The 13511-nt window shown below is 43.8% G+C and overlaps 1 protein-coding gene across 1 annotated transcript; it reads left to right on the top strand.

Annotated features, from left to right (window-relative positions):
* Nucleotides 1-698: 698 nt before the first annotated feature.
* ERCC6L (ERCC excision repair 6 like, spindle assembly checkpoint helicase) lies at nucleotides 699-4094 on the top strand. Its single transcript, XM_028134051.2, has one exon. The coding sequence runs from the start codon at nucleotides 714-716 to the stop codon at nucleotides 4092-4094; it is 3381 nt and encodes a 1126-aa protein (XP_027989852.2). The 5' UTR covers nucleotides 699-713.
* Nucleotides 4095-13511: the final 9417 nt, after the last annotated feature.

Genomic DNA, 13511 nt, shown 5'->3' with positions numbered 1-13511 from the left:
ACATAGTTCCAGAAAAATAAGGCCTGAGAAGTGTCCATGTAACTTTCCTGTTTCCATGCTCCCACAATATAGTATAGGTTGGTTGGTTGATTTTACAAAAAAAAAATATCACTCCGTTCTTCTTACAGGTGGCAATTTTTTTTTAATATTGTGGAACCAATAACCTTTGCACATACATTTCCCACAACTAGTGCCTGAAGGTGTTGCTGGCAGTGTCTGGTGGATATTTGTGTCTTAAGTAATGCCAGCTTTCATGGGCGTCTTCTGTGCTAATCTTTCGCATCCTGAATTGAGGATATTAAAAGCCCAAGTGCAGTTTTGATTCCAAAATGGACTCTAAAGTATTCTTAGACTGAATGTTCAAACTATTTCCTTTCTTTCTAATGTTAATATATATCTTTAATTTTTTAAATAGATACGTGAAAGAGGCCAAAGAAGCAACTAAGAATGGAGATCTGGAAGAAGCATTTAAACTTTTCAATTTAGCAAAGGACATTTTTCCCAATGAAAAGGTGATGAGCAGAATCCAAAAACTACAGGAAGCCTTGGAGGAGTTGGCAGATGGAGATGATGAATTCACAGATGTGTGCAACTCTGGCCTGCTGCTGTATCGAGAACTGCACAACCAACTATTTGAGCACCAGAAGGAAGGTGTAGCTTTCCTATATAGTCTATATAGGGATGGAAGAAAAGGTGGTATCTTGGCAGATGATATGGGATTAGGGAAGACTGTTCAAATCATCGCTTTCCTTTCCGGTATGTTTGATGCTTCACTTGTGAATCATGTGCTGCTGATCATGCCAACCAGTCTTATTAGCACATGGGTAAAAGAATTTGTCAAGTGGACTCCAGGAATGAGAGTCAAAACCTTTCATGGCCCTAGTAAGGATGAACGTGCCAGAAACCTCAGTCGGATTCAGCAAAGGAATGGTGTAATTATCACTACATACCAAATGTTAATCAATAATTGGCAGCAACTTTCAACCTTGAATGGCCAAGAGTTTGTGTGGGACTATGTCATACTTGATGAAGCACATAAAATAAAATCTTCATCTACTAAGTCAGCAATATGTGCTCGTGCTGTCCCTGCCAGTAATCGCATTCTCCTCACCGGAACCCCAATCCAGAATAATTTACAAGAACTGTGGTCCCTGTTTGATTTTGCTTGTCAAGGGTCCCTGCTAGGAACATTAAAAACTTTTAAAATAGAGTATGAAAATCCTATTACTAGAGCAAGAGAGAAGGATGCTACTGCAGGGGAAAAAGCCTTGGGACTGAAAATATCTGAAAACTTAATGGCAATCATAAAACCCTATTTTCTCAGGAGGACTAAAGAAGAAGTACAGAAGAAAAAGTCAAGCAACGCAGAGGTCAGACTTAGTAAAAAGAATCTAGATGTTAATGCCAGTTATGAAATGCCTTCCCTTTCCAGAAAAAATGATTTAATTATTTGGATACGTCTTGTACCTTTACAAGAAGAAATATACAGGAAATTCGTGTCTCTAGATCATATCAAGGAGTTGTTAATGGAGACACGCTCACCTTTGGCTGAGTTAGGCATCTTAAAGAAGCTGTGTGATCATCCTAGGCTGCTCTCTGCAAGGGCTTGTCATTTGCTGAATCTAGGGGCTGTCAGATTCTCTGCTGAAGATGAAAGTGAAGGGGAAGATTCCTCAGATGTGGACCATATTCATATTGACCAAATAACTGATGATACACTGATGAAAGAATCTGGAAAAATGATATTTCTAATGGACCTCCTTAAGAGACTGCGAGATGAAGGGCATCAGACTCTGGTGTTTTCCCAGTCAAGACAAATTCTAAACATCATTGAACGCCTTCTAAAGAATAGGCACTTTAAGATATTGCGAATCGATGGAACAATTACTCATCTTGTGGAACGAGAAAAAAGAATTAACTTATTCCAGCAGAATAAAGATTACTCCGTCTTTCTGCTTACCACTCAAGTAGGTGGTGTTGGCTTAACATTAACTGCAGCAACCAGAGTGGTCATTTATGACCCTAGCTGGAATCCTGCAACTGATGCTCAAGCTGTGGATAGAGTTCACAGAATTGGACAAAAAGAAAATGTTGTGGTTTATAGGTTAATCACTTGTGGAACTGTAGAGGAAAAAATATACAGAAGACAGGTTTTCAAGGAGTCTTTAGTAAGACAAACTACTGGTGATAAGAAGAACCCTTTCCGATATTTTAGTAAACAAGAATTAAGAGAGCTCTTCACAATCGAGGATTTTCAGAACTCCGTAACCCAGTTGCAGCTTCAGTCTTTGCATGCTGCTCAGAGGAGATCTGATAAGAAACTAGATGAACATATTGCCTACCTGCACTCTTTAGGGATAGTTGGAATCTCAGACCATGATTTGATGTACACACATGACCTATCTGTTAAAGAAGAGCTTGATGTGATAGAAGAATCTCACTATATTCAACAAAGGGTTCAGAAAGCTCAATTCCTTGTTGAATCTGAGTCTCAAAATACAGAGCTCTTAATGGAAAGACAAAGAACTAGAAATGAGGGGATCTGGCTGAGAGAACCTGTAATTCCTTCTCAAACAAAGGAGAAATGCCCTGAAGTGAATAAACCACAGCCTCAGCCTTCACCTCTTCTAACTACTCATTATACCCAGGAAGAAGAAATCAGTTCCCAAATGGCAAGTGTAATCATTGATGATCTGCCTGAAGAGAGTGAGAAATACTATCTTTCCAATGTAAAAACGAATGTTACCATTGTACAAGATGGTAGGCAACCACATGAAAGCACATTTGATGCTGACTTTATAGCTACGTTACCCAAGGGGTGTGGAAGTGTAGAAGAAATTTGGACTGATTCTTTATTGGGAATGACTCTACAAAAAGAGGCATCACAAGAGGGGACTACACGAGAGGCACTGCAAGAGAACCCTCTGCAAAGTTTTAATTATTTATTTAGCAAATCTGTTAGAGCTGATCTTGGGCCAAATATAAATGAAGTAAAGGATGATGAGATTTTACAGCAGTGTAATCCCTGGCCCACTAATCCCATAACAGATGAAAATAAAAATACAGCATCAGATGCATATGTTATTAAAATAGGTGATGATTTCTTGTCAGCAGCCCACAGTGCCCTGCAGGATGCTCATGCAAATGAGGCCACGTTAGAAGAGGAACTTTTAGAATCTTCACCACAGTATGTGTGTGATTTCAATCTTTTCTTGGAAGACTCTGCAGACAATGGACAAAATCCTTCCAGTCAGTCTTTGGAGCATGTTGTGAAAGAAAATAGCTTGTGTGGCTCTGCAGCTAATTCTAGAGCAGAGTTTGTGCATAGCAAAGCAGGTCTCAGTATGGATCTTTCTGAGAAAGACGATGAGTCAGAAGTAGTAGTTAATTTGAGAGTCAAAAGTAAAACTAGAAGGATCGTTTCAGATGGTGAAGATGAACATGATACTTTTAAAGATACTTCAAACACAAATCCATTCAGCACATCTCCCCTTCAGTTCTTATCTGTAAAACAGTTTGATGCTTCAACTCCCAAAAATGACATGAGTCCACCTGGAAGGTTCTTTTCACCTAAAATACCTGGTAGTATAAATAAGTCTATAAACTCTAGAAGATCCCTGGCTTCTAGGAGGTCTCTTATTAATGTAGTTTTAGACCATGTAGAGGATATGGAGGAAAGACTTGAATACAGCAGTGAAGCAAAGGTAGCTGAAGATTCTCTGGAGGAAGGAGCTGAGGAAAGCAGTGGCAGTGCCTCAGAGGGTACAGAAGAGGAAACTTTCAGAGAAACATTGTCTTCAGAAAGTAAGTCCAGCTGGTTAAGTACACCTAAGTCTGGTGCTGCAGCTCAGGAGACCTCTCCTGGTAACCCTGGGTCTTTGTCTGGTGGAGAGTTGGTTGATTCTCCTCAAGATAAGGCAGTGGAGGCTGTGAATGACTATGAGACTCTTGTAATGCGTGGAAAAGCATTGAAAGAATGTGGGAAAATACAGGAGGCCTTAAACTGTTTAGTTAAAGCACTTGACATAAAAAGTGCAGATCCTGAAGTCATGCTCATGACTTTAAGTTTATATAAGCAACTTAATACAACTTGAGAATATAACCAGTTTATTGTATTTTAAAGCAAAACTAAATATGAGATTGGGTTCTTTGGAATTATGGAGCATTCATGCTTAAGGTGAGAAAGATCTCAAAAGGCAAGTTTTTGTTTCTAACTTTTTTATAAATTCTGCCTTTACCCCCTTCTCCTGCCCGCCCCCCCCCCCCATACATATATTCTGGTATTCTTTTTGGCATACTCTATAAACTTAATAGAACTATATTATTTCTAGAAATCTTTTTGTGCCATTTTAAATTTTATTCTGAAAATGATCACTTTTGTATATCACAATACAGATAAGATAATTAAAGTTACTTTTCTCAAGTGTTTTCCGTTCACTTTCTTTTCCTGAGATGATTCTGGCAAATGCATATACAAACTCCTTAGTTTAGGCAGGAGGTTGTCATTAGTATTCCAAACCTAAGATCTGCTATTCTATGCTCTCAGCTTACTATAGTAGAAGGATTCTTTATCACTGGTACCCTACCCTAGAGTCACTTTGCCAACCACTTATCATTCTTCTCTCACCACCAACTGTGTTCTGACATATACTAATACTGAAAAGAAGTTTGGTTCCTTCTCAGGAACAAATGCAGTGTAGGATACTCTGCATTTGGTCACTGGAGCAGGAAAACTAGCATTTATCAAGTACCTTCTGTGTATTGGGTACTCTTCATAGGTTTCTTGTTTAATCTTTACCATAATCTTTGAGGTCAAGGGTGGCATTTCCATTTTTTAATTGAGGAAACTAAGATGCTTCGAGGTTGTAACCTGCCCAAGATCGCATAGTAAGGGGTGAAATGGATTTTTAACTGTGTGTTACCTAGTGAAAAGCCATATAATCCTATCTAATAATAGAGTAATATGCAAATCATCACTCTGCTACACTCACAAGCCACGCCCACCATCACGCCCACCAGCCTATCAGAGTGAGTATGCAATTAAACTGAAAACATGGCGGCAGCCCCGCCCCCCAGCCTCTCCCGGTCTCTGGGAGTCTGAGAAGTCAGGCGCCAGCGCCTGAGGCTGGCTGCAGCCCGGGAGACGAAGAAGCTGCCCGCCCCATGACCCGAGGCTGCAGCCAGCCTCAGAAGCCTCAGGTCCGCCCGTCCCATGTCCTGGGGTGACGGAGAAACTGGGCTCCAGCGCCTGAGGCTGGCTGCAGCCACGGAGACCAGGAAGCTGCCTGCCCCGTGATCTCAGGCCTCAGCCAGCTGGAGAAGCGGTTCACCCCACGTCCTGGAGGAGACAAGAAACCAGGTGCCAGTGCCTGAGGCTGGCTGCAGCCTGGGAGATGAAGAAGCCGCCTGCCCCGTGATCCCAGGCTGCAGCCAGCAGCAGAAACCTCAGGTCCGCCTGCCCCACCTCCTGGGGGAGACTGAGAAACCGGGCCTCAGTGCCTGAGGCTGGCTGCGACCTGGGAGATGAAGAAGCCGCCTGCCCCATGATCCCAAGCCCACCCTGCGGTCCTGGGCACCAGCACCTGTGGCTGGCTGTGGCCTGGGAGACAGAGAAGCCACCCACCCTGCGGTCCTGGGCACCAGTAACTGCGGCTGGCTGTGGCCTGGGAGACAGAGAAGCCGCCCACCCTGCGGTCCAGGTGCCAGCACCTGCAGCTGGCTACAGCCTGGTAGATGGAGAAGCCGCCCACCCTGCAGTCCCGGGCACCAGCACCTGCGGCTGGCTGTGGCCTGGGAGACAAAGAAGCCGCCCACCCTGCGGTCCTGGGCGCCAGCACTTGCAGCTGCCGCACAGGCGAAGCCGCCTGGGCGCCTATGGCTGACCAGAGGGAGGGAAGCCCGGATCCTGGATGCCTGTGGTCAGCTGGAGGAGGGAATCCTGGGTACCAGGTGCGGGCCGAGGCAGAGGTGGTTAGGGGCAATCAAGCCAGCAGGGGAGCAGTTAGGGACAATCAGGCTGGTAGGCAGAAGCAGTTAGGGGCAATCAGGCAGGCAGGTGAGCGGTTAGGAGCCAGCAGTTCTGAATTGTGAGAGGGATGTCCAACTGCTGGTTATCCCATGAGGGGTTCCAGATTGGAGAGGGTGCGGGCCAGGCTGAGGGACGCCCTCCCTGCTGCCCCCCGTGCACGAATTTCGTGCACCGGGCCTCTAGTATACTATATATCATAGCCACACTTCTGACACCAAATGTTTAGGAATTTTCACACCAAGCAGTTCTCCAATTCTCTGCAGACACCAATTGGGTGTCCTACCATTCAACTCAATTCTGACACTACTTGGAGTTAGGATCAGACTCTACAGGTTTAAGGGCACATTCCCATACAACTGCCCTCACTTCAGATGCCAGTTGCTAGTATTGCGTCTTCATGTTATTCACACTTCTGTTCAACTTGCCTACAAACTGAGAGTTTCCATGATTGCTCCTTTAGGTTCAATAATTAGCTAGAACAGCTCACAGAACTCAGGAAAACAGTTTACTTATTATTACTTGTTTTTATAAAGAATACAACTCCAGAAGAGATGTATGGGGCAAGGTATGGGGGCTGGAGAGGGTGAGTGAAGTGTCCATGCCCTCTGGGCACTGCCACACTCCCAGCACTTTGATGTGTTCGCCATTCCTAAGCTTTAGGTGTTTTTTTTTTTTTTTTTTTTATGAAGGCTTCATTACATAGGCATGATTATTTAAATCATTGGCCATTGGTAAGTAACTCAATCTCTAGCTCCTCTCCCTATCCCAGAGGCCAGGAGAAGGGGCTACAACTTCCAAACCTCTAATTTTGTTTTGGTCTGTTTAGTAACCAGTCCCTATCTGAAGCTATTTAGCCCCCCCCCCCAGCCACTGGTCTCATTAGCATACCAAAGACAACCCAGATTCAAAGGGTTTAGGAGCTGAGTGCCAGGCAGGAACCAGGGATGAAGACCACTTATTTTTAAAAATATACATGTTTATTGATTTCAGAGAGGAAGGGAGAGAGAGATAGAAAGATAAATGATGAGAGAAAATCATTGATTGGCTGCCTCCTGCATGTACCCTACTGAGGATTGAGCCTGCAACCCAGGCATATGCCCTGACCTAGAATTGAACTGTGACCTCCTCGTTCAACCGGCTGGGTGACCACTTATTTTTTATGTCACATACACACATATATAAAAGTTACTTGTAAATTGTATGTATACAGCAAGTAGGGTACTCAGGGGTTACCTACCATGTCTCTTGATTGCAAAAGGGAATATTTTTATAGGAAGAAGGGGAATTATTAGCAAAAGGGAAAAAATGGATTTTTAGACCAGGACATCATCATTTTGGGGAAATTGCCTCTTTGAGGGTTGGAGAGGACCCTTGTGACAGATTATCTCATTGATGTTGACCAGAAAATTCCAGTCTGGGTGATTAAGATTACATTTCTGGTGAAGGTCAAAACTTTAGCCCTGGCCAGTTTGGCTCAGTGGATAGGGCATTGGCCTGTGGACTGAAGGGTCCCGGGTTCGATTCTGGTCAAGGGCACATGCCGGGTTGCAGGCTTGATCTCCAGTAGTGGGTGTGCATGAGGCAGCTGATCAGTAATTCTCACTCATCATTGATGTTTCTATCTCCCTCTCCCTTCCTCTTTGAAATCAATCTGTATATAAAAGGCTAAGCAACCGTCTGACCAGTAGCTATGACATGCAATGACCACCAGAGGGCAGATGCTCAATGCAGGAGCTGCCAAGTTGCGGTTACTTGGCAGCAGCAGTTCTCATGTGATGCACCCCAGAACCAGAGAGGAGGAGCCTAATTCCAGGGTGCTCACCAGAGAACCGCCCTCTCGCAATCTGGGACCCCTTGGGGCAGTGGTCAGCAAACTCATTAGTCAACAGCCAAATATCAACAGTACGATTGAAATTTCTTTTGAGAGCCAAATTTTTTAAACTTAAACTTCTTCTAATGCCACTTCTTCAAAATAGACTCGCCCAGGCCGTGGTATTTTGTGGAAGAGCCACACTCAAGGGGCCAAAGAGCTGCATGTGGCTCGTGAGCCGCAGTTTGCCGACCACGGCCTTGGGGGATGTCGGAGAGCCAGTTTTGGCCTGATCCCAGGCCAGGCCGAGGGACCCCATGTGCAGGAGGGACCCCTGCTCACTTCATAGACGCCCTTTGAGCCCGGTGCTGCCCCAGGTGAGGCCGGCCTGGAGGGACTGCAGGAGGTTGGCTCCAGGGCATGTCCGGCCTGTCTCGCCCAGTCCCGCCCCTCCAGCCACCCTCTAATGAATTTCCTTTCAATGTGCACGAATCCATATATATTAAAAAAATAACTTCAATTAGGTCAGGTATTAAGTCTAGGTTTGGTATCATGGGCTTTAGTACAAGTGATGCCATTTGGGGCCTGTGGTTTTCTCTCTTTTTTATTTTTGGTGATGGTGGATGATATTTTTATTTTATTTTGTTGTTGGTTTTTATTTTTTGAAACCTTTATTGTTGAGAGTATTACAGATATCTCCCTCCCCCCTTACCCTTCCCCCACTACCTCCCTCCACCCAGTTCCCACCGCACACCAGGCCTTCACCACCCTATTGTCTGTGTCCATAGGTAATGCATATAAGTTACTTGGTTAATTTCTTTTTTTCCCATTTTATTTTTTAAATAAATCTTTATTATTCAGATTATTACAATTGTTCCTCTTTTTTCCCCCCATAGCTCCCCTCCATCTGGTTCCCACCCCACCCTCTGCCCTTACTCCCCCCACCACTGTCCTCATCCATAGGTGTACGATTTTTGTCTAGTCTCTTCCTGCACCCCCTACACCCCTTTCCCCCGCAGAATTGTCAGTCCACTCCCTTTCTATGCCCCTGATTCTATTATATTCACCAGTTTGTTCATCAGATTTTTTATTCACTTGATTTTTAGATTCACTTGTTGATAGATATGTATTTGTTGTTCATAATTTTTATCTTTACCTTTTTCCTCTTCTTCCTCTTCTTATTTTTTTTTTAAAACACTTTTTTTAAAAATATATTTTTATTGATTTTTTACAGAGAGGAAGGAAGAGGGATAGAGAGCTAGAAACATCGATGAGAGAGAAACATCGACCAGCTGCCTCCTGCACACCCCCCACCGGGGATGTGCCCGCAACCAATGTACATGCCCTTGACCGGAATCGAACCTGGGACCTTTCAGTCCGCAGACCGACGCTCTATCCACTGAGCCAAACCGGTTCTGGCTCTTCTTCCTCTTCTTAAAGAATACCTTTCAGCATTTCATATAATACTGGTTTGGTGTTGATGAACTCCTTTAGCTTTTTCTTATCTGTGAAGCTCTTTATCTGACCTTCAATTCTGAATGATAGCTTTGCTGGGTAGAGTAATCTTGGAATCTTGGTTGTAGGTTCTTGCTATTCATCACTTTGAATATTTATTGCCACTCACTTCTGGCCTGCAGAGTTTCTCTTGAGAAATCAGCTGACAATCATATGGGTGCTCCTTTGTAGGTAACTAACTGTTTTTCTCTTGCTGCTTTTAAGATTCTCTCTTTGTCTTTTGCTCTTGGCATTTTAATTATGATGTGTCTTGGTGTGGTCCTCTTTAGGTTCCTTTTGTTTGGGGTTCTCTGCGCTTCCTGGACTTGTAAGTCTATTTCTTTCACCAGGTTGGGGAAGTTTTGTCATTATTTCTTCAAATAGGTTTTCAGTATCTTGCTCTCTCTCCTGGCACCCCCATAGTTCGGATGTTGGTACGCTTGAAGTTGTCCCAGAGGCTCCTTACACTATCTTCATATTTTTGGATTCTTTTTTCTTTTTGCTTTTCTGGTTGGGTGTTTTTTGCTTCTTTGTATTTCAAATCTTTGACTTGATTCTTGGGATCCTCTAGTCTGCTGTTGGATCTCTGTATATTATTTTTTATTTCAGTCAGTGTATGTTTAATTTCTAGTTGGTCCGTTTTCATATCCTCAAAGGTCTCACTAAATTTATCGCCCTTTTCTAGAAAATTATTGAAAAACCTTATAACCGTGGTTTTGAACTCTATATCCAGTAGTTTGCTTTCCTCCATTTCTTTCATTTGTGACCTGTTTATATGTCTCCGCATTTTGGCTGTTTCCCTGAGTTGATAGAGTGGCTTTGTGTGCTAGGTGTCCTATAGGGCCCAGTGGCGTGGCCTCCCCAGTTACCTGAGGTGGACACTCTTGGTGCACCCCTTTGTGGGCTATGTGCACAGTCTTGTTGTAGTTAACCCTTGATTGTTGTAGATATCACTGGGAGGAATTGACCTCTAGGCCAATTGGCTGTGAGTATCAGCTGTGTCTACTACGGGAGTTCTGTGCTGGAGACACCCTTATGAGACAAGACTTGCTTCAGTGGGGCTTTGGTGCTCACTGAGTCTGTCCCCTGAGTGTGTCCCTTATGGATCTGAGGAGTTGTAATCTGGATGGTACTACTCTGACCCCTGGGTACACTGGCTCTTGGATCTCCAACGAGGTGCTAATTTAGCCTCTGCCTGAGGCCACCCAGCAGGATCTATGGAGAGATTTGCAGATTCCTCTTCTTTGTTTGGGTTTTGGAGGTGCCCAGATGAGGCCCAGCTGTGAAGCAATGCAAGCTGCTGTGGGGCCTTGGGCCTTCTTTTGGATGTTCTGGGTCTCTCTGACTCAGCTGCAGTTTGTTAGGCAAGTTTAGATTTCAAAGGACCAGGCCATTCATATGCAAAAGCCTCTGCTCACAGCTTGGATGGGGCAGAGTCTCAGGGCAAACAGCAATGGCTTCCCGTCAGCCCTGCCCTAAGAGGCCCTCGGGTCTCAGTGTCCCTTGGTAATCACTGCAAGCACCTCTGAGAGAAAGCCGCCCTCGAGTTCCGCCCGCTGCCAGACAGTCCAGTTTCTCCCGGTATGAGTCTGGGTCCCCAGAGTCTTGCCCAGAACTGGAGTTCAGAGTAGTTGGGAGCTTGGGTCTCCCTCCGGATTGAAAAAGCCAGCCGCATACTCAGTTGCCAGCCCTCTCCACGCGCGTCTCCGTACCTTTGCACTTTACTTCCGAAGCTCCTGTGAGTCTCAGTGTGCTTTTCTCTTCACTTCTAGTTGTAGAATTTCCACTTAGCCAGCCTTCCTGTGGTTCTGGATGATGTCCATTTTGTCTTTTAGTTGTAGTTTTGAAGTTGTTGTGAGAGGCAGCAAGTTCAGGTGTTTACCTATGCCGCCATCTTGTTTTCTGTGGTTTTCTCTTTAACAATTTACACACTACTATTCTCATATATGATGTATATTAATATACAGGTAGAAGTTTGAAAGAGATGGCATGAGCCCTGGTCGGTGTAGCTCAATTGGTTGAGCATTGTTCCATGCACTTAAAGATTGCCAGTTTGATTCTCAATCAAGGAAAATGCCCCGGTTGCAGGCTAAATCCCTGGTGGGGGTGCATGCGGGAGGCAGCCAATTGATGTTTCTCTTTCACATTGATGTTTCTCTCCCTCTCCCTCTCTCTAAAAATCAATAAGAACATTTTTTTTAAAAAAAAGAGATGACAAATTTAAATAATAAGTTATGTATTGAGTACAACATTTTGCTCTTACCAAAATAAATTATTACCGATATTTTAAGGAGAGTGATATGATTGAATATATGTCATTAAAAAAATCTTGGTGTTAACACTGTGATTCAGCAATTCATACTCTGCATCTGAGTCCAGCTCACCCTTTCCCTATGTGTACGCTCCTAAACCATGGAGCGTACAAATGTTTGTGAAAATTCAGCTACTAAATTCCTCTTTCCCCTGATGTTAAAAAAAAAATAGGCCCTATCCTCACACAATTTGCCTGCCAGGACGTGTTAGGGACTTGTATCCATTTGATTGAACAGTGAGGCCTAAGTCCTAGGTGTACAGTTATGCACTGCATGCTTCAGTCAATGACGAACTACTATATGACATGGTACCATAACGTTACAATGGAACTGAAAAATTCCTATTGCCTAGTCATGTGTAGCCTAAAACATTACTCACGTTTGTGGTGGTTCTGGCGTAAACAAACCTATGCTGCCAGTTGTATAAAAATACATAGCACATACAATTATGTATGGTACATAATTCTTGATATCAAGAGACTATGTTACTGGTTTATGTATTTACTATTTACCATTATTTTAGAGTGTACTCTTTCTATTTGTAAAAAATGTTTGCTATAAAAGAGTATGTTAGGCTGGCAGCAGCCTTGTATATCTCATGTTTACTATGTCTCTTGATTGCATCATTTTCACTTGTGCTTGATTTAATCTCATGTTTTAGAAATTTAGTATAATATAAGGGTACATTGTTTATAAGTCTACAGTCGTGCAATGTCCTAGGCCATTGGTCGGCAAACTCATTAGTCAACAGAGCCAAATATCAACAGTACAACGATTGAAATTTCTTTTGAGAGCCAAATTTTTTAAACTTAAACTTCCTCTAACGCCACTTCTTCAAAATAGACTTGCCCAGGCCATGGTATTTTGTGGAAGAGCCACACTCAAGGGGCCAAAGAGCCGCATGTGGCTCACGAGCCGCAGTTTGCCGACCACGGTCCTAGGCCTTCACATTCACTCACCACTAACTCACTGACTCACCCAGAGCAACTTCCAGTCCTGCAATCTCCATTCATGGTAAGCGCCCCGAAAATGCGTACCATTTTTTCTTTTATACCATTATTTTACTGTACATTTTCTATGTTTAGATACACAAATATCATTTTGTTACAATACTCTACAGTATTCAGTAACATGCTGTATAGGTTTGTAGCCTAGGAGCAATAGGCTGTACCATACAGCCTAAAGTGTGTAGTAGGCTATACAATCTAGGTTTAAGTGCACTGTGATGTTGGTACAACAATTAAACTGCCTAACAATGTATTTCTCAGAACGATGCCCTGTCATTCAGTGGTGTATCCCTTTCTCACTGAAAACACAAAATGGTTCTTGTTTGAATGTGTATCATGACCCAAATTTGGGGAGAAAAGTACATGCCCACAGTAAATCATTCAAATGGTATCTAAAGCAGGGATTTGAAAACTGAAGTTCACGAATAGAATTCAGATATCTGAATGCAGGCAACAAAATGCAGAAGTATTAGCAGTACCTGTGACTTTGTCACCAATAGAAATCAGATTTCATAGTTATTGCAGCTATCTCAAAATACTATTGATAGTCATAACTACAAAGTCGTGGTGGTTTTCATTTTATCATCATCCTATATAATAAAAGCCTAGGTGGTGTCATGCCCTCGCGCAACACCCTCGTGCAACGTCGTCACAAGATGGCCGCGTGCACAGCGGAGGCGGGTCCCAGCAGAGGAGGTGGATCGCGGCAGGGGAGGGCAGTTGTGGGCGATCAGGCCGGCAGGGGAGCAGTTAGGTGTCAATCAGGCCGGCAGGGGAGCAGTTAGGGAGCGATCAGGCTGGCAGGGAGAAGCAGTTAGGGGCAATCAGGCAAGCGAGTGGTTAGGAGCCAGCCGTCCCAG

The sequence above is a fragment of the Eptesicus fuscus genome, chromosome 1, assembly GCF_027574615.1.
Source record: "Eptesicus fuscus isolate TK198812 chromosome 1, DD_ASM_mEF_20220401, whole genome shotgun sequence".
Taxonomy (NCBI): Eukaryota; Metazoa; Chordata; class Mammalia; order Chiroptera; family Vespertilionidae; genus Eptesicus; species Eptesicus fuscus.
This window is presented reverse-complemented; position numbering and strand designations above follow the sequence as displayed.